General features: G+C 44.7%; 1 protein-coding gene across 1 annotated transcript in view; it reads right to left on the reverse strand.

Moving 5' to 3' along the window:
* The window catches only part of RHCE (Rh blood group CcEe antigens), a 31759-nt gene extending 12580 nt beyond the window's left edge, over positions 1–19179 (reverse strand). Inside the window, exons 1-6 of the mRNA XM_054571750.1 lie at positions 18993–19179; positions 10088–10277; positions 4314–4464; positions 2693–2840; positions 1752–1918; positions 118–255 (exon numbers count right to left, since the gene is read on the reverse strand). Of these exons, the coding sequence (XP_054427725.1) occupies positions 118–255; positions 1752–1918; positions 2693–2840; positions 4314–4464; positions 10088–10277; positions 18993–19179 (981 nt within the window). The remainder of the gene's footprint in view (positions 1–117; positions 256–1751; positions 1919–2692; positions 2841–4313; positions 4465–10087; positions 10278–18992) is intronic.
* Between the last annotated feature and the right edge of the window lie 1629 nt (positions 19180–20808).

Raw genomic sequence — 20808 nt, forward strand, 5'->3', positions numbered from 1 at the left:
GAGAGAGTGCCAACACCTGTCTAATGCAGTCCATTGTACCATATGGTGGCCCACCGTGGTTCCAGGGTCCTTCTGGTCTAAGACAAAGCAAAGGGTGATAGTTGCCCAGCTCCTTACCGGCAGGCATTTGGCTCCCCCAATGGTGATCAGCGCAGCCATGAAGCCCAGCACCATGGCAAGCCAAGGGGAAGAAATCAGTTGACTCGGGGCACCCACAGCCACACCTCCTGCCAGCACTGCATTGTGGATATGAGTCTGCAAAGAAAAAGCATGTGGGTGAATGAAGTGAGGCACAGAGAGGACAGCATCTTGCCCAAAGTTCCTCATCAAACTGGCAGTCAGGCAGCACTCTAATGTCCTCCCTGCTTCACTGACCCTGAAACCACCCACTCCCCTCCGTCCGGACTACCCGGCCTTTGTCATTGGTTTTACCTCACCCCACTTCTCAGGCTCAGGGAGCAGTCGCCCTGACTGCGAGGCATTTAGGGAATCAGCTTGAGGGGATAATTACTCAGCATTCGGCCACCCTCACACTCATTAGTGATGTGTTCTTGGGCACTGGACAGCCCAGTGCTTCAACTTTCCTCCAGAAGAATGGGGTTCTGATTATACCTGCTTAATGCAGGTTATTGTAAGGAGTAAATGAGTTACCACACATAAAACCCTTAACCCAGAGCCTGATGTGGAATGCAAGTTAACACTCAGTAAATAAAAGCCTTTGTTATTGTTTTTTCTTTGGCTACTTCATGCCTATGCCACCCTGTATGACTGGACCCAGCAAACTGGGTGCAAAAGCGCATCTCTGCTATGTCCTTCACTCCTCTAGAACTGGGCTTTGCCTTCTCTTACACTTCTTACCCCTGCGCCTCTCAACAATAACCAGGTCTAGGAGCTCTGGGCCCTCAGACCAGCCTCTGGGCTTCCCTGCTCTGATGGCCAAACCTGCCTCCCAGGATGACCCCACTTCGTCTGATCCTAGACTCCTTGTCACCGTGGAGCTCAATTGTGGGGACACCTACTCCTCCTTAGTACTCTTAACCTGCCATGCATGGCCACATTCTCTCTATTTCAGGCCCCACTGTCTGTCTAGACTTTTCCCTACTACTCTGGCTGGCTGACTGCATGTCCTGATCATCATGGGAACTTGTTTTGTCTTTAGCACTACGCCCTCACCATCTCTCCCCACTCAAAACTCACACACAATCGGCCCGGCTCCATTGATAATAGCAGCTAATGTTTGTCCAGCGCTTACACATAAGAAACACTTTACATACAAAATTTAAGTGGCTTAACCAAGGCCAAGGAGCTAGGTTAACATACTTCTTTACTTCTGCTTTTTATCATTCCAACCTTGAAATTTCTTGGGGGAAGGGGAAATATTGACTAATTCTATTCTAGTTTTTTCTCGGCCGCCTCTTGCTCATGGCGGCCTGCTTTAGTAGCTAGCGGAAACGGGGTTCAAACCTGGGTCTGTTAGATGTCAACGCTGATGACTTAGTCACCATCTCCCACCCTCCCCACCCTCCCCACCCCCACCAGTAAGCCTTTAGTCATTGCACAGTCTCCTAAGTTCCAGTGCCCATTTTACAACCTAGCGCTCTTCCTGACGCTCCATGACGCAGGAGGCAGGGCTCCATCACCAAGCGTACCCTTTCCCGAACCATGGGCTGGTGCTGGGAGACGCAGGCGCGAATATGTGTGCTGGGCCTAGAAGACCCAAGTGCTGCCCGAGGAGCAGCTCCCCTTCTCACCATGTTGATCTTCCCTTGCGGGTGAGCCAAGGCCGACAGGGAGATGGCCGTTACCGCGCTGACTGCAAGAGCATAGTAGGTGTTGAGCACAGCATTCTTCCTTTCGGCTTCTGTTGTCAGCAGCATGGAGTTGAAACTCGGCCAGAACATCCACAAGAAGAGGGTGCCTGGGGGCCAGAGATGGTCATGGGCCAGAACCAGCACGCCTGCTCCAAAGCCTGAGCCTCCGCAGACTTCAGGCAGGAGAATCCCGGAGCTGGCAAATCTCAGCTTCATCACTCTCTAGCTACGTGACTTTGGGCAAGTCGTGTTCTTTCTGAAATCTAAAGTTGGTGGGGCCTGTCTAACATACTTCACAGGCAAGGAAACTAAGGCCCTGAGATTTGAGATCACCAAATCCCAGGCCTTCTGACCCTAGCCTTGTGATGGCCAAATGCTTATTTTAAACACTTAACTTGCTGCTTTCATTCAGCCCCATGGCCTGATATTCAGTTGCCTGCTGTCAAGGTCACTGGCTGACTTCCTCTAAGCCCCTCCCAGCAGTCTGAGTTCGTCATTTTCACCGCATCTTTTCAAAATACACCATTATTACTGTTCTGTTCCCACCCCTCATCCTTCCTCCACTTCAGTGTAGGGGGGACCCTACTTTCTTCACTTGTCCAATTCCCTCCTTTAAGTTGAGGCCCAAGAGGTTGGATAAACTTAATTAAATTTAAATGTAGGGAGTGTCTCCCCTCATTTGGATATGAATGAAGAGAGGATCCTAGAGCAGAAAGGCTTCTTTCAAAGGTCTGCCTTCATCAAACACCACTTGAAGAAATGTCATTGTAGAGGGGCCTCAGACACCCAGGGCAGGTCAGTGAAGGGGAAATTTTCTGCAGAGCCTTTTGGAGCCTCTTGCTCACTCCAGGTGCGAAACCATCCACCCGCCTTGTCCTTACCCAGCATGGCAAACAAACTGGGGCTTGTTGCCCTCTGATCTTTCTCCTCCGCTCCCTTGGGCAGAGGTCTTGAGAAGCACCAGGCCACAGTGATCCCAAAATAGGCCGCGAACACATGGATGTGCATCATGCTTAAGTGGTCGTCCATCTGCAACAAAACCCAGAGGGAACAGTAAGTGTCGGTATCCTCTGCCCATGGGCAAACCTCCTCTCACCTCCCCCAGTTTCTTGGAGAAAGTTCTGAGCTTCATATAGGAGGTATGACTTGAAGTCATGAGACTGGTGGTGTTTGGAGCTTATCCAGGCCAGCATTTCCTCTTTCAGAGGAACCCGCATGTAACTGAGTATTGTTACTCCAAGGGGGTTGCAAGTTAGTTTTATCTGTAGCTTTTAATTTTCCTTTCTTTCTTCCTTCCTTCCTTCCTTTCTTCCTTCCTTCCTTCCTTCCTTCCTTCCTTCCTTCCTTCCTTTCTTTCTTTCTTTCTTTCTTTCTTTCTTTCTTTCTTTTTCTTTTTATCCTTACCCGAGGACATTTTTCCATTGCTTTGAGAGAGAGAGAGAGAGAAACATGGATGTGAGAGAGAAACATCAGCTGGCTAACTGGCTGACTCCCGTACATGCCCTGAATGGGGAATGTGCACTGCCCAGGAATCGAATCTGCAGCCTTTCAGTATATGCTCCAACCACCTGAGGTACTCTGGCCAGGGCTTATCAATAGCTTTCAGATGCTTTTGGCTGAGGTTTGCTTAGGTGGGGCCAAAAGCCACATGATCACACACCCTCCCTGCTTCCTCTTTTTTGGCAGAATTTCATGGAATTATGAGTGATAGAAACTTTGCAACATGAAACAGCCAGACGTCTCATAATAGAACTGAAGACTTTAGTAAATTCTAAGCATATGCTAATTTTGCTTTATGAATATCAAATTTAGTCATCTTTAATAACTCGCTTAGTGGGCTACTCCTAAATCCTGTCAACTGTGCCTTCAAAAAATATTGGCAGAGTTTTCACCACCACAGCTCACTGACCTCACCTTGGTTTAAGTCACCATCACCTCAACCCCAAATTATTACAATAACTTTTCTAACAAGTGATCCAAGTTAATGTCCTCAGTAATGAGGCAAATGCCACTACCTCACTGTATGATCTTGGGCAATCCCTTCCCCTCTCTGGGCATCAGCTTTCTCGCCTGTGATCAGCCTTCATTTTACTTGATTATATCTGACCACAGGGTCACAACAGCAGAAGAGCTGGGAAAACCATTTGGTCTGGCCTCAGCCTTAGATGTTTGACCATTTTCCCCAATGAGATCACATGTATAGCTAGTGACACACATTGACTGGTTTGAAAGAAGATGCTGGCCATGTAGCTCGCTGGACCAGAGCTGGTGGTGCCATGGGAATTAATTATCTTTTTATACATCCCATAGTTACCTTGTGATTCCTACAGTATCATATTTTAAGAGTTAAACGCATGCATTTGTTATGTTTAAACACTTAGCATAGGCCACACTTTTGTAACCTGCTTTGGGCCTGGCTTTATTTTTTAAACCCCAGAAGCCTCACCAAATGGAGGCTGTTCTTTCCACCACTTCACCACTCCTCATAGGACCATGACTCACAAAGAGGAATTGCTTGCCCATCATCCTCATGGCGCCAAAGGCTGTCACCTCTATCAGCACCATCACCAGGAGCTGCAGTAGGTTGGCCTTCCCCAGGATGGCACCCGCTGAGATCAGCACAGACATAGCACTCATGGTGGCCTGCTGAATCCTGGGGAGAGAGAGCAAGACAGTGATGGCTAACAAGGAAGGTTGCCTCTCATTCATTCATTCATCCACTCATTTAATAAACACTTGTTGAGGATCTACCACCCTCTGCCTGGTACTGCTCAAGAAACTCGAGACACAGTAGGAGAACAAGAAGGCAAGGCTTCTGCCTCCATGCAGGATTGATGGGGCCAGACTGCGGTTTCCTTCGTCCCCTTCCTCCATCACGTTGGCATCTACACTCGGAGAGATTAATATCACATCCGTTCTGAGGATGCTCAGAGGTATGTTACTGTGAGTTACAGAGGCCAGATGTTCCCTCGGGGCTCCTTTCTGGGATCTGACAACTGGGACTGTTGTCTAACGGCTTTTCTTCCGCCGTCATCACTTAGAAATGCTCAATAGAGGGCGCTCTTCACCTGCGTACCCCGCCAGCCACCTTTATCTGCTCTCCCAACGGGTTTAGAAGTAGGACAAGCCTGGCTTCCAGTCTCAGCTTTTCCGCTTGAGCAGTTCTTTAATCTCATTGAGCCTGTTTCTCCATCTGTAGACTAAGACTGATAATAAAATTATGTCATGGTAGTACTGTGGGGATTAGAACAAATATTCGTGCATGTGTGTCTAGCACCGTGACAGCACAAAGAACTAACTAAGGAGTAGAAGCCTGCATTATTAGAACTATTACTGATTCCTTCCTCCTCTTGACAAACGAGCAAGCTCAGTGTGGGGATTCAGAAGCAAAAAACAATTTTTGTTCTTGAGGAACTTATGATTCGGCTGGAAAGACAGGGCTGACACCATGAAGCCTGATATCACTATCGTGCTATAAGGAAGCTAAAGGGAGACACTGAAGAGACGGAGCAGTATAGATTGGACTAGGTCAAGGAGGGTTTCCTGGGGGAGGTGGCTCTGACTGCAGCAATCGATGGTGGTTAAATCAACCCACTCTCCCTGAGACCCATTCTTGCTCTGAGACCCATCCCTCCACCTGGGAGTTGACAAGGATGATGCTACTACAACCACCACCACCACCCTGATACTTTATTGAGCATCATCTATAACAGGCTTGCAACCACATTGCCTCGTTTAAATTTTTTTCAATTACAGTTGACATTCAATATTAGTTTATATTAGTTTCAGGTGTACCGCATAGTGATTAGACATTTATATAATTTATGAGGTGATCTCCTCATGATTCCTTCATCTACCTGGTACCATACGTAGCTATTACAATATTATTGACTATATTCCCTGTGCTGTATTTCACATCCCTGTGACTATTTTGTAACTACCAATTTGTACTTCTTAACTTCTTTACCTTTTCCATCCAGTGTCTCAACCCCCCTCCCATCTGGAACCATCGGGATTTTTTTCTCTGAATCTATAAGTCTGTTTCTGCTTTGTTTGCTCATTTATTTTACTCTTTTTAAATTTTTTTAAAGATTTTATTTATTGATTTTTAGAGAGTGGGGGGAGAGAGAGAGAGAAACAAAGGGAGAGAAACATCAATATGTGAGAGAAATATTGACTGGTTGCTTCCCGCACGCCCCCAACTGGGGACTTGACCCACAACCCAGGTATGTACCCTGACCAGGAATCGGACCAGGGACCTTTCAGCTTGTAGGCTGCCACTTAATCCACTGAGCCATACCAGCCAAGGCTATTCTGTTCTTTAGATTCCACATATAACTGAAATCATACTGTATTTATCTTTCTCTGTTGGACATATTTCACTTAGGCTAATACCCTGTAGGTCCATCTATGTCTTCGCAAATGGTAGGATTTCATTTTTATGGCCAAGTAATATTTCATTGTATATATGGACCAAATCTTTATTCACTTGTCTATTGATGGGTGCTTGGCCTCCCTCCAGTCCTAGCTATGATAAATAATGTTGCAGTGAATATAAGGGTGCATGTATGTATTTTCAAATTAGTGTTTTGGATTTCTTCAGATATATATCCAGAAATGGAATTGCTGGGTCACAGGCAGTTCTATTTTTAATTTTTTGAGGAAACACCCTACTATTTTCCATAGTGGCTGTACCAATTTCCAATCCCACAATCAATGCATTTTCTCCACATGTTCACCAACACTTGTTTGTTGATTTCTTGACAACAGCCATTCTGACAGGTGTGAGGTGATATCTTACTGTGGTTTTAATTTTCATTTCTCTGATGATTAGCGATGTTGAGCATCTTTTCATGTGCCCATTGGCCGTCTGTATGTCCGCTTTGGAGAAATGTCTATTCAGGTCCTCTGCTTATTTTTTAATTGGATTATTTTGGTGTTGAGTTGCATGAGTTCTTTATAAATTGTGGATATTAACCTTTTATTGAATATATTATTGATGAATGTAGTCTCCCATTCATTATGTTGTCTTTTTGTTTTATTGATGGTTTCCTTTTCTGTGCAAAACTGTTTAGTTTGATGTAGTTCCATTTGTTTATTTTTACTTTTGTTTTCCTTGCCTGAGGAGATATATCAAAAAAAAATCTCTAAGAACAATGTCAGAGGACATACTGTCTATGTTTTCTTCTAGGAGTTTTATGGTTTCAGGTCTTACGTTTAAGTTTTCAATCCAGGGGGGTAGGGGTGGGATGGCGGTGGGGGTAGGATGGGTGGAGTGGGGGAAATTGAGACAACTGTAATAGAATAAACATGATTTATGAATTAAAAAAATAAATTTAAAGAAATGAAAAAAAGAAATTAAATAAATAAATAAATATTTTGTGTTTTATAAAAAAGTTTTCAATCCATTTTGAGTTTTTCTTTGTACATGGTGGAAGAATGTTGTCTAGTTTCTTTTTTTGCACATATTTGTCAAATTTTTCCAACATCATTTATTGAATAGACTGTCTTTACTTCATTGTATATTCTTGCCTCTTTTGTCATCTATTAATTGAATATATAGGCATGGGTTTATTTCTGGGCTCTCTATTCTGTTCATTGATCTATGTGTTTGTTTTTATGCCAGTACCATACTATTTTCATTACTATAACCTTGAAGTATAATTTGATATCAGGTAGTGTGATTCCTCCAACTTTGTTCTTCTTTCTCAAGATTGCTGTGGCTATTTGGGGTCTTTTGTGGTTCCATATAAATTTTAGGATTTTTTTTTTTTTTTTTTAGTTCTGAGAAAAATGTCATTGGTGTTTTGATAGGGACTGCATTGAATCTATAGATTGTTTTGGGTAGTATGGACATTTTAATGATGTTGAGTCTTCCTATCCATGAACATAGTATATGCTTTCACTTATTTGTATTGTCTTCAGTTTCTTTAGTGTCTTATAATTTTCCAAGTACAGGTCTTTTACCTCCTGGGTTAAATTTATTCCTAGGCATTTTATTTTTTGATGGAGTTGTAAATGTTGTTTTCTTAATTTCTCTTTCTGATAGTTTATTATTGTTGTACAAAAAATGCTACCAGTTTCTGAATATTAATTTAATATCTTGCTACTTTACTGAATTTGTTTATTAGTTCTAATAGTTTCTTGGTGGAATCTTTAAGTTTTTCTATATACAGTATCATGTCATCTGCAAATAATGACAGCTTTACTTCTTCCTTTCCAACTTGGATGCCTTTTATTTCTTTTTCTTGTCCGATTGCTGTGGCTAGGACTTTCTCATTTACATTTAAATCCTCCAAGTAACTCTGTAAATGGTGCTAGGGTACCATTCAGTACCTCCATTTTACAGAAGAGGACACTGAAACTAGAAGAGGAGACTATTTTTGGCAATGACCACACAGCTGGTTAATGACAAACATGAGGTTCAAACCTAGTTGGCCTGGATTCAAAGTCTGTGTTCTGAAGTCTGAACAAAGCCTCTCCAGTGTTTGCTGCCAATGTGGAGTCCTGTTTAAATCTCCGAATTTCAGAGAGAAGTCAGGGGGCAAATGGCAAGGGAAGGAGCCTCACAGGAACCAGGAATTATTTAGAATTCCTTACTATGTGAGGAAAACAAAGGACAAAATTGAATAAGACAGGCCCCTGCCCTGAAGGAACTGGTCATGGGTGACTCAAGGCAGAACCAACTCAGTGTCAAGTCAGACTGCACAGAGTGGGTGAGGCTGAGGGAGAGGGAGAGTCCCCAGCTGGGTGGCAGGCCTAAGCACCACCCACCAGCCCAGTCCAGCTGGAAAGGTCAGGAAGGAACCCATCCTTCAGATCTGTGATGCCAGTCTCAGCAATGGTCACCAATGGGAGGACCCAGCTGGTCAGAGGTGGGGCAGGGAAGGTTGCTCGGGCTGCAGATGACCTCTTCTTGTCTTTCTGGATTGAGTCAAGAGTAAACAGGTCCCTGCAGGCAGGGCCACAGAAGAAGGGAGCAGCCCACAGATGCCTGTAGACTCAGGAACAGGAGGCTGACGGCTTATGTGACCTTCTACCCAGGCAGCAGAAACACCAGACCAGGGCCACCACTGTCAGAGTTCCCCCAGAGCGCCTTTTGTCACTTCCCATGTGGTTACCGAGATTATCAAATCCCCATAGGGATTTGCTCTAAAGCTGTTTAGAAGAAGAAGGTGGAGAGGTTTTTTTTGTAGGGCCAGTGGAGAGCTAACTAGACTGTTTCATGTCATGACTACTTGGATTGTACCAGAAGATAGTTAAAGCTAAAGCCATGTCACCACTTACTGTGTGACCCTAAGCAAACAGCTTATGCTCTCTGAGCCTGTGTCCTTGCTTGTACACCAAGTTAGACCCCTACTAAAAGCATTACACAAAGTAATGTTTGTCAAGTGCCTGGCACAGTGCCCGACTCAGTGGCTGGCTCATGGACAGATGTTCAACAGTGGTGCCCAGAGGTTTAGCAATCTTAGAGGGGTGGATGGAGTGACCTTCAGAGGTGACAGTTTCCACAAGATACCTAAAATGGCATTTACAATCATTTGGGCAGGACAGAGATTCAGAGTTACTTAAAACAAGTACAAAATAATTTAAAGGAAAATTTTTCCTCATTCCTCCTGTCAAATGCTAGCTAATACTTTTTCTTTTAAATGTGTGTGTGTGTGCGCGCGCGCGTGCGCGTATCCTTATATAACCATTACCCAAGATAACAGAGAACATTTACTGCATCCCATAAGGTTCTTTTGTGCCCCTTCCTAATCAATAACTTCCACCTTCTCCAGGTAACCACTATTCTGACTTCTGGTAACATGGGTTAATTTATCTTGGAACTTCATATAAATGCATCTAAATGGATCAAAATAAATTTAATGAAAGTAAAGGCACAACTATTTCTTGCCGATCAGCATTTGAGAACTAAAAGCACTTCTTTCTTTTCAAGAGACTGTCTAGCTAAGTGTAACATTTCTATTTCTTTCTGTCTTATCTCCATTAATTTTTCTTTGAACCCATATTGATTGGGTAACTTCACAAACTCATATTCAGTAATAAAGAAAGGACTTAGGTAGAGCTGTAGATCTGGAGTTCTCAGATAAAATATATGATGCTCAGTTAAATTTGAATTTTAGATAAACAATGAGTAATTTGTTAGTGTAAGTATGTAAATGTTGCATGGTTTCAGTTCTTGAAAGAGAAGGGGCCGCCCTGGCTTTTTTTAGAACCCATCCTCTCGGGCCCCATATGCTTAAGGACCCAAAGGCTATCCAGCTGCCAGTTACCTGGACTGTTTGATGACCACTTTCCCCGAAAAGGGCTGCTCCAGAAAGCCATCCAACAGGACTGCCCACTGCACCCCCAGGGCCAGCATGAAGAAGTTGAAGGCCACGCTGCTCCAGCTGTATCTCCACAAAGATGAGGTGAGGAAGCCCAGGCCAAGGGCTGCCATGACGGTGACATCGTGGAGGAGGGCTAAGGAAGGTGACGTCGAGGAGGAGGAAGAGAAGCAGACAAAGTGGAGCAGTGATTTTCAACCTTTTTCATCTCATGGCACACAAATTAATTACTAAAAGTCTGCAGCACACCAAAAAATACATTTTTTGCTGATCTAACCAAAACATAGGTATAATTTTGATTCATTCACACCAGATGGCTATTGTTGTGTTGGCTGTTGTTGTTTTTTGTTTTGTTTTGTTTTTTTAATTTGACAATCTAAGGGAAAAGAGATCAGTGCCTCTAACTAAATAGGTATTGCTTGGTTTAAAAGTCCTTGTGGCACACCGGTTGAAAATTGCTGAGGTAGAAGGTTGAGTGAAATTAGAGTTTTACAGAATGGCGGCTAGATGGGATGTTAAAGATCATTTGAAAGTGCTTGGTAAAGTTACTTCACCTCTTTGAGCCTCAGTTTTCTCAGCTGAACAATGGGAAGAGTGCATGCATACCATGTAGGGTTAAAGGAGGGATTAGATGCGTGAAGCTGGTTAAGCATAAAGGCAGGACCTGTCTGACCCAACGTGAGTGCTCAGGAAATGTAGCAATTATTGTTATTATTAAACATAATGATGTGAGCAACTGTAGACCATCAGGACCAGTGGTTGGCATGTAGCTGACACTAGGTACAAGTAACTACTGCTGTTGTTGGGGATCAGGTTCTACTTCCTGATTGTGAGCATGAGAAAATAAGGCATAGAAGCCAGTGACTTGGCTCAGGTCATACAGAAAAGAGGGAGGAGAAGCAGTCCCAGAGGTTCTGTAGGCAAGAACCAAATTATCTTTGCAGAAAACAACCATCTCCCTTTGCCACTTGCTGAGACAGACCTGGTGGGCCAGCAGCAAACACCAGGGCCATCTGGGTGACCCGCACCTTCCCAAACTCAAACCCAGTGCAGGGGCCGCGATGTCAGGCGAGTGCAGGAGACTGAAATAACGTCAGAGAGAGGTCCAGCAAAAGAAAAAGTGTGGACCCTTTGATTTAAATCCAGGCCTGAAAAGTGGTTAGCAGCGTGGCCTCCAGAACTAGGCAAGCTTGGATTCAAATTAGGGCTCTGGCACTGTGCAACTGTGATGTCTTAGTTTAGTTCTCTAACATCTCTGAGCTTTAATAACAGCCTCCGCTGATTAAGTGTTTATGCTGTTCCTGCACTGTTTTAATCATTTTATGTAAACTATATCATTTAGTTCTCACAATGACCCACAAGGTGGATACTGTTATTATTACAATTTTACAGACACAAAAACTGAGGCAGAGAGGAGGCAAGAAACTTGCCCCAGATGCTAGAGCCAGGATTGAAACCTAGAGGGTCTGCTCTGAAGCCTGTACATTCAATTAAAACACTATGTACCCTGTTAGTTTTCTCATCTGTTAAATGGGAAAAATAGTCATACCACCTTTGTCAGTTAACAGAATCCAATGGTACAATGCACAGAATCACTCTGAATAGTAAAGACTATTTTATCAACAAACACCAACTATTTTTACATGTGTATAAATGTCTGGAGAGAGATCTTGGAGAAACTTTTTCCCCTTATGGATATTATATCTGGTTTGGGAGAATTTTACTTGAAAAAAAATGTTCAGTGTTTAAATTTTCTACGACCAGTTGTAGACAGTAAACGATCTTAAAAAAAAAAAATGAAAAAAAAGCACCAGCTTTGCGTTTAGACAGCTCTGATTGATTCTAGCTCTATTATCCCCTATTAGGTTACACCATATTAAATTGCCAACTTTTCACCATTTTTTGACTATAAAAATGGTAGTTTATGTGTTTTGACTTCACAGGCGTGTGGCCTTGTAGGTTGCTGACTTTCCTCATCAGCTAAATAAGGGCAATTATCTCCCCCTGCCCCCAGAGGGTGCTGGGAGATGTGAAGGAAGCAATGTTTTGTTTAAGTGCTTGGCTCAGTGCCTGGCACGTGGAGAACGCTCAGCGAACGGAGGCCAGTTCTTCACCATCACCATCACCATCACAGCAATAAGAACTCGCCTGGTCTCCACGGGTCTCCAAAGTCTCAAAAATCCCCTTCAACCTATATTTCAATACATTCTTATTGAAAAATACACACACCTAGGGTCTTGTACATAGGGTTTGGGAGCTGGTTGATGTTCCTAGGTCAGTCTGACAACACCAGGATGTAGGAGGCCCCTGAGGACTTCCGTGGGATCTGCGGACTTGGGGAATGGGTGAGAAGTGGGCATCCAGGAGGATTCAACTTCCTGTACCTTCTTGTCTGACAAGAGGGAGGGGAGGGGAGGGGTGCAGGCAATGTCTCAGTTTCCTGCTTGTATCCTCTCAGGAATGGGGCTGGGCCGGCAGCGGGCAGGGCACATTTTGTACAAGGCCTCCTCTTGGGGTTGCTCACTCCTTCAGGAGCCAATCAGAAAACCGTGCATGTGAAGGGTGCAATGCCTACTTGGAAGTGGCGAGGCCTGCAGCCAACTGGACACTGCACACTCACTTTAGATATTCAAATTCAATCTTTTATTAAATGCTGCTGTTAAACACTCTTGCCGTTTTGCAAGCAATACTATAGGCATAGGGTTGCTGAAGATTTCATGAATGGAGAGACACTTCCATTTTCCTCCCATTTTATAGAAGGGGACCAGAGAGAGCCTGTGACTTCCTCAAGGCCACGCAGCATGCCAGGAGCAGAGCCAAGCTCTGAATTCCTGGTATAGTGCCCCTGTACCAGGCTAGGCCATCTCTTGCTCCTGTTTGCCTCGCCTCACTAAGAGAACTTAGGCAAGTCCCTTGCCCTCTTTAGGCCTCAGTTTTCCTATCTGTAATACATGGGAGTTGGACTTGACACTCTCTAAGGACCTCACCATTCCGGAACATTCAGAGGAGGGTATCAATGGGTAAGGAGAGGAGGGTCTCCAGCATTAGGGCAGAGGTGGGGCCCTAAAGATGAGAAAGTCAGAGGACCTTGGGTGGGGGCTTCATCAGGCACAGCTACCACCCCTGCCAGGTACAGGAGCTCAGGGTCTTCTTCCCAAAGACCCCCCACAGTCCCTGAAGGAGGAGCTGTGATTCAGCCAGAAGTTAGGGTGGCCGTTTCCGGGCACTGTTGACAGAGCCCATTCACTGCACCCTGGTCAGTACATAACATTTGATTTCAGGCCCCTTCTTCTCTCACTCCCTGCTCCCTCCCCTTCCCTCTCCCAGCCTCCCAGGGTGCTAGGCCCACACCTGCTCCTCCCATGTCTCACTGCCAGGACCCACACTTCAGATGGAGGCTGGGTCCCTGCTGGTGTCAGCCTCCATCTCTCAGAGGCTGCGTTCCACCCACATCAGCCCCAAGTCTGATAAGCTCATGACTCTAAGGTGTTCAAGAGTGATAGGGAAAGGATGTGCTCCTGGGGCTCCAGTGACTGGGCCTGGGAGGGGAATTTTACAGCCTAAGGCATGGCTTAGAAAAAGAAAATCTAACGTGGGAGCCCAGCAGCGTGGGACGAGGCAATAATTACCATCATTGTGACAGTAGGCACATATATGGTGCCCTCCACATATCAGGCTCTGTTGTTTCCAAAACAGGCTTAACCTGCAAAGACCTTGTGCTGTAGGTACTATTTATTATTCCCATTTTACAGATGGGGAAAGGGAGGCAGAGAGGTGCTGTAACTAACCCAGGTCACACAGGTAGCAAATGGTGGTGGGAGATCTGAATCCTGACCATTTGGTTATAACCACTGCACAATCCTGCCTCTCCATACAGTGTATGTAGAGTAATGGTGAAGAGTGTGGGTTTCTGAGTGAGATTCACAGCTTGTTAGAGTTCACAGCTTGGTTCTACTTCTGTGTCCCAGCTCGTAATCTGTAAAACTGGAACCTACTCAGAGGATTGCTGTGAGCATTGAGCTCGCGGGCTCATGCAGACCACTGAACCTAGCATTGGGTGCATGGTAAATGCCTGTAACTATTATCCCATGCCTGCCACTTGTTAGCTGTGTGACTTCGGGCAAGGCTGAGCCTGCCTCTCCCTTCCCCGCCCTGCCTCTGGCCTGGATGCCCCAGCAATTCCAGCTCTGTGTTCCCACATAGCCTTGCCCCTCCTTCTGGCCTGTAGATACCTCAGGACCATCAACTCTGAAGCCAGAACCCCCTTCTGTCCTCAGGCTCTGGGCTTGACCTCCACACTGTGCTTCCCACTGCTGACCAGGAAGGCCTCTGCAGGCCCAGACGGGGACTGTCCATGGAGCTTCACGCTGCCCCTCCCCTCCCCATACCCTCTACTCCCACCCTCACCCATGCAGCAGCCTGGGAAGAGAAAAAGAGATTTCCCAATCAGAGAGGCGCCCAAGCTAAGATGTGGAAGGCACCAGAATTTGGTGGTATTCTCGTCACTGACAAAGCTCCTCTTGTCTTTCGGTGGACCTCCTTCTGGCTTCTGAGGAGTACGGGGGGGATTGGGTGGTAGTCACAGTGCAGGGCTCAGGCTTGTCCACCAATGGCAGCCTTACAGTAGGCTCTGTGTGACAGATTGTTACAGTAATGCGCTCAGTGACTCATGCCTTCCAATGTAGACCCCTCCCGCCTGGGTTGGGCCTTGTGATTTGCTTTGGTCAATGGGACATTAGTAAACATTTTAGTAAACATAATACAAACAGAGACTTGAAAAGCACCTGCACATTGGGGCTTGCTCTCTGTTACTGTGGTAACTCTCCTGCTGCCATATGAAGAAGTCTAATAGCTAGTACCACACGGGCTAGTTGCCAGACATGTGAATGAGACAATCTGGGACTGTCTGCCCTGGGTCAAATATCCAGGATGGAGATGTATGAGTGACCTCAGGTGAAACCAACAGAAGAACTGCATTGCTGAACCCAGCCCAAAGTGCTGAACCACAGACTCATGATCCTGAGCAAATTAAGTGGTTGCTATTTTAAGCCACTAAGTCTGGGGGTGGTTTGTTATGCAGCAATAGATAACTGATATACTCTGCTTTTCTTTAGTATCTCAGAGGCACCCCAACCCCAAGCATAAAGTGAACATATCATCGTTCACTTATCCCACAATCTGCCCCTCCCCGTGTCTCTCATTTCAGGAATTGGCAGCTCCATCTGCCAAACCACACATCTGAAGCCATCTTTGACAACTCCCTCACTTTCACCAAGCACGACTGATTTTATCTCTTAAGTATCTCTTGAATCTGACTCTTTGATTCTCCTTTGCTCCCCCTGCCCATTTGGCCTCATCACAGGTTGTTCAGACCAGTGGTCATCAGAGTAGGGAACACGCACCTCAGAAGATGCTCCAGACAATCGATAGGGACTGCTGGAGGAAGATAGTAGTACTTCTAGTTTTACTTAAAAAATAAAAAGTTAAAGTTTATTAATAATAAAAGCTAATACTCTTATCAGTATTTATATGTGTTAATTATTTCAGTCCTTTCAACATCTTAATGAAGTAAGAACTGTCATCATGTCACAGAAGTTGACATGGGGGTCGAGCGATGTTGAGTAATTTGCTCAACCTCTCACAGCTAGGAGGAGGCAGAGGCAAGAGGTGAATCAGTCTAACCCTAGTAGTTCTCAAAATTTCATGTGTATCAGAATCGCTTAGAGGGGTTGGTAACACACAGAGTGCTGGGCACCACCCTTGGAGTTCCTGATCAGTAGTTATGGACCAGGGCCTGGAAACCTGTTCTAACCAGCTCCCAGGTGATGTTGAGGCAACTGGTCTGAGGGCCACACTTTGAGAACCATGGATCTACGCTGTCCTTCCTCTAATGATGAAGTTTGCAACACTGCAAATGTTTAATATTTAGATTAACCCAGAAGCTTTCTCTTACTTGCTCAGGATGTCAGGCAGCTTAGAAGCTGTCCTAGCTTTGGAAGGTGTCCTAAGGGAATATCGGAACACTGGGAAGGGGTTGATACATGTTTCTCTGTATTCACCAGGTTGCAACTGATGACAGATTTTTTTAAAAATTGAACTCTTTATTATGGAAACTTTTAAGCATATACAAAAACAGAGAGAGTAGCATGGTGAACTTCACGTAACCCGTTCCCAGCTTTGATGATTTTCACATAGAGCCTATCTCATTTTTATTATCTTTCTCCTCTTGTTTTCTTCTCTCCTCTCCTCTCCTCTCTTCTCCCCTCCCCTCCCCTCCCCCTCCCTCCCTCCCTCCCTCCCTCCCTCTCTCTCTCTCTCTCTCTTTCTTTCTTTCTTTCTTTCTTTCTTTCTTTCTTTCTTTCTTCCTTCCTTCCTTCCTTCCTTCCTTCCTTCCTTCCTTCCTTCCTTCCTTTTCTTTCTTCTGGCATAAAGTACACCCCAGACATCATTCCACTTCAATATGCCTCTCTAACAAATAGGGGCTTAAAAAAACCCCACTATGCTATTATCATACCTAACAAAACTAAAAATAATTCCTGTATATCACATAATATTTATGCTGTATCGATTCCCCAATTACCTCCAAAATGTCTTTTTTAGAATTGGCTTGTTTAAATAACTTATTATAGCTTACATGGACTAGATTAAGTGGATTGGCAGATTAAATTACCTAGTTTTAACTCAACTAACTAACCTTCACAAAATGGACTAGTGACTTAAATGGTTTTTGTGATACTTTTCCTTGTACAAATTCTTTGTCAGTCACATTCAAGATTAAAAAAAAGTCAGTCTAATCAGTTGGCAAGAAGTCAACCAAGATCATTTGAAATTATCAGGAAGACTCTGAGAAATGAATTTCTGTCCACTATCAGTAACAGTAATATGGGATCTTACTTTGAGACTGACATCATTGTGATCCGTAATTAGAAACTACTTTATATTTCATTTTGATCAATTTCAAAATTTTCTAATTTGAATGTATGTATTATAATATACAAAATATATTCATGTACCATAATGTATAAATATGGTATGTACTAGAAAAAAGTGTGGACAATCTGAAAACCCTGAAGCCTCCACGCCGGTGTCCCCGCTGAAGTCATGCCCGTCCCCCATCCCCTCTGCCAGCCCTGGCACGGCTTTCTCCATTACCCAAACCCAAACTCATTGCATCCTCCTAGGTCAGCAGAATGAAGGTCGAATTCCTTACTCAACCCAGTGGATCCACCATGGCTGCCCCCTCTTGGTGGTCCAACAACACTGCATTGTCAAACCCTCACCTGGTTCACTCCAAAGAATGCACACACAATGGTTCCTGCTGTGCTCTTGACCTTCTGTTTTCACATGGTTAACTCCTACTGAACCTCCAAGACCTGACTGAGTAGTCAGCTCTTTGTGTGGGCTGTAGGCCCTCCTTGTGCTTCCATATATAGTGGGTGTCTGAGGACACTCTATGCTTATGTTAGCTGCACAGCATAGAAGGACAGAGACCTGGGGGCCAATCGACAGAGGTGGAATACTGGTCCTGACACCTACTGGTTATGCGATAAGTGACTCTACCTCACTGTAAAATAGGGCCATGAAGCATAATGGTTAAGTGTATGAAACCAAAGCCAAGCTGTGTACATTTAAATTCCTATGCTTTTGCTAGCTGAGTGCCCTTGGGCACAGTACTTAATATCTATGAGCCTGATTTCTTCCTAAGAAAAATGGAGATCATAATAGTGCCCATCTCATAGGGTTATTGTGAGGGTTCAGTGAAATCATTTAGAATAGTGCCTGGTATACAATAAGAGCTCATTAAACATCAGCTCTGATTGGCGTGGGTCTGGATCCCACACTGGTTGTAATACAGGGTTGAATGAATGAATGAGTAAATGAATGAATGCATTAAATTACAGTGTATTGGATTGAAAAGAATTAAAGTAAATGGAAAGTAAACAGAAATGAATTAGAATTGTGCCCAGGCCTTGCTTGTCTACAAGGGCCCCTCTGGGCCAGCCCATTGAGTTATGTAGGGGTTTCCCTCCCTCAGTTCTACTTTCCATTGCTGAGGGCCCAAGGGCACCTTCCCTTTGCTTCCAGTTAACTAGTCAGTTAACGTCATTAAGGAACAAGCAAGTACTCAACCAAACCCAAGCATCAGCTTTATCTCAAGAACGTCACTCAAGGAGGACTGTCCATTATCATGAACAACATATTGCCTTCTGAGATGCTTGAAAACTCATGGTAATTTTTGTAAAAAGTAAAAGCCACACCGCTGTGGACATCTGTCTTGTTTACTGTTGCTGTCATGTCTGAATATTTTTAGCTGCATATAAAATAACAACCATCCTACACTCCCCTTCAGTTATACCTTCTGGCTTTGGATGACAGAATGCAGGCTCCACAGCCTCCAAGTAAGAAGAGGCCTGAGGGCAGGGGCGGGACAATAGACTAAAGCTTCTAAAAGGAGGTTGGTACATAAGGGAGCCAGAGAGACCCAAACAAGATAACAAAAACTAAAACCCCAATAATGTGAAATTCCTTGCTGCTAAGGGGAAAGAAGTTGGGGGAAGCAGAGAATTATGAAGACTATTTGGCAAAGGGAATTGTGGGAACATAGAAAAGGAGGCTCCCCCACCCTGCCCTGGCAGATCAAGGAAAGCTCCACAGTAGTGATGCTTCTGCTGGTCCTAAAAGGGAGCCTACACTGTTGGCTGTGTCTTTGTGCAACCTACGGAAGAAGATGAGAGAACCCCTTTCCTTGGACACTTTGTGGAAAGGAACATTTAGGCTCCTGGAGGACCACAGACCTCCTTTGCCCCTGCTCCTATTTACCTCTGTGACCACCTCTCCTCTGGGCACCCACCTTGTTCAGTCCTCACGGTCTTGTGATTCTTTGCGGTCATGTCATAGCTGGTGAAAAAGAAGAAGATGAGAATGAAAGCCACCTCCAGCATTAAGGTCCACACGGGCAGGCAGCTCCGCAGAGACCTTGGGTACTTAGAGCCCATTCTGTGTGCGTCCCTGTGCGTGGTTCCACCAGCACCAGGCATTACCCCTCTGTCCCCACACCCACTGGAGGGGGTGATGGGGAAACACCCGCCAAATGTCTTATCTTAGGCTGCAAGGCTGGCTCTGCTGGCCTGTCTATGGAGTTAACACAGGTGCAGAGGGACTATAACAGCGAGGAGGAAGAAATTCATTTATTCCAACATTAATTCAGTCATTCAATCAATCATCATTTACTTATACATTCAACAAGGGGTTGCTGCATTCCTACTGTAGGGCAGGCATTGTACTCAGTTTAAAAGAAGGCATTCATTCATTCGACACCCACACATAAGAATGTTCCTTTATTCATTCCTTTAGTTTACCCTCACCATATTCCTGCAATAAAAGCAGAGAATGGATCAACACTCCTATTTTACAAATGGGGAAACTGAGGCTCAGAGTGGGATTTGGATTGGCACAAATTCTCTTCAAAACCTTACCACATGTCAGAGAGCATTCAGTGAGCTCTTAGTAAGGGTGTATTAAATGTGAATGAATGAATGGGCGAAAGCAAAGTATAACACTAAGCTCTGGTGAGTGTATGGACAGGTCCCATGGAGAACTAACTCCTCAGAGTTACATACTGAAATTATATGCATTTGAATGTGTACTTAAATCTACTTGTTTCTAAATCTTTTAAGGTTAAGTGGGAGGAAATAAAGAAGTCTTGGATCCAGTTCTAGTAAAAACCTGGTGGGAGGCCTGATGCAGTCCTACGCTGAAGTTGCCCCCACCTCTGATCACCTCCTCCCAGAGCAGCGCAGGACTCTGCTTGGGGCATGAGCAGTGCATTGAGCAAGGCCACCAGCCTCGGCATTCCCGTCTCACAGTGGTGGACGCCCCTCGAAATGGGATTTAGGCCACCTGATTTCTAACTCTGACCCTGCAGCTAATTTCTCCTGTGGCCCACATGTCATAGCAGAAGATCTGACATATAATAAGCATCAAGAAGGGAGAGAGGAGGAGGGGAAGGAAGGGAGGAAGGAAGGAAGGAAGGAAGGGAGGGAGGAAGGAAGGAAGGAAGAGAGAGGGAGAGAGGGAGGGAGGGAAAGAAGGAGGGAGGGAAGTTCCCTTACCTTCTACACTGGCCCCAGCACTGGCCAGTATTGACTGAATTTGTGGGGCCCCAGAGAATAAAGCTGGGCTAGGAGCTGCCAGGAGGCAGATTTTGTCCTGACGTGAGTGATCTTCACTGACCGTTACAGCTGCCCAAGAAAAAAGACGGTTCATGAGGTAGTGAGTACCTTGTCACTAGAGGAATACAAGCAGAAGCTGATGGTTACTTGTCAAAGATGTCCTGAAAGTGATTCATATATAGATGGTAGGAGATTTTAATCACCCAGTATAATCTTGTCATTTTGTATTCAGATGAAGAAACTAAGCCTCAGAAAGTCATAGAGTCAGTTGGCCTCACCCACTTTTTGCCCAGTGCAGCTTTATTTACAAGTGGAAAAAAATTGAGAATAACCTAAAATATCCAATAATAGGGGACTGATTAAGTCAACTACAGGACACACACCTTGCCACCAATATGATGGTTCTGAACATATGTGGAAAAATCCAGGGGAAAATGCTTTTTAAGTTTTATCAGAGTGGCACAGAGGATATTCTATTTGGCGAAAAAGCAGGTT

Source organism: Pteronotus mesoamericanus, unplaced genomic scaffold (genome assembly GCF_021234165.1).
Source record: "Pteronotus mesoamericanus isolate MK-2021 breed Mesoamerican mustached bat unplaced genomic scaffold, CSHL_Meso_final contig_221, whole genome shotgun sequence".
NCBI classification, from domain to species: Eukaryota; Metazoa; Chordata; class Mammalia; order Chiroptera; family Mormoopidae; genus Pteronotus; species Pteronotus mesoamericanus.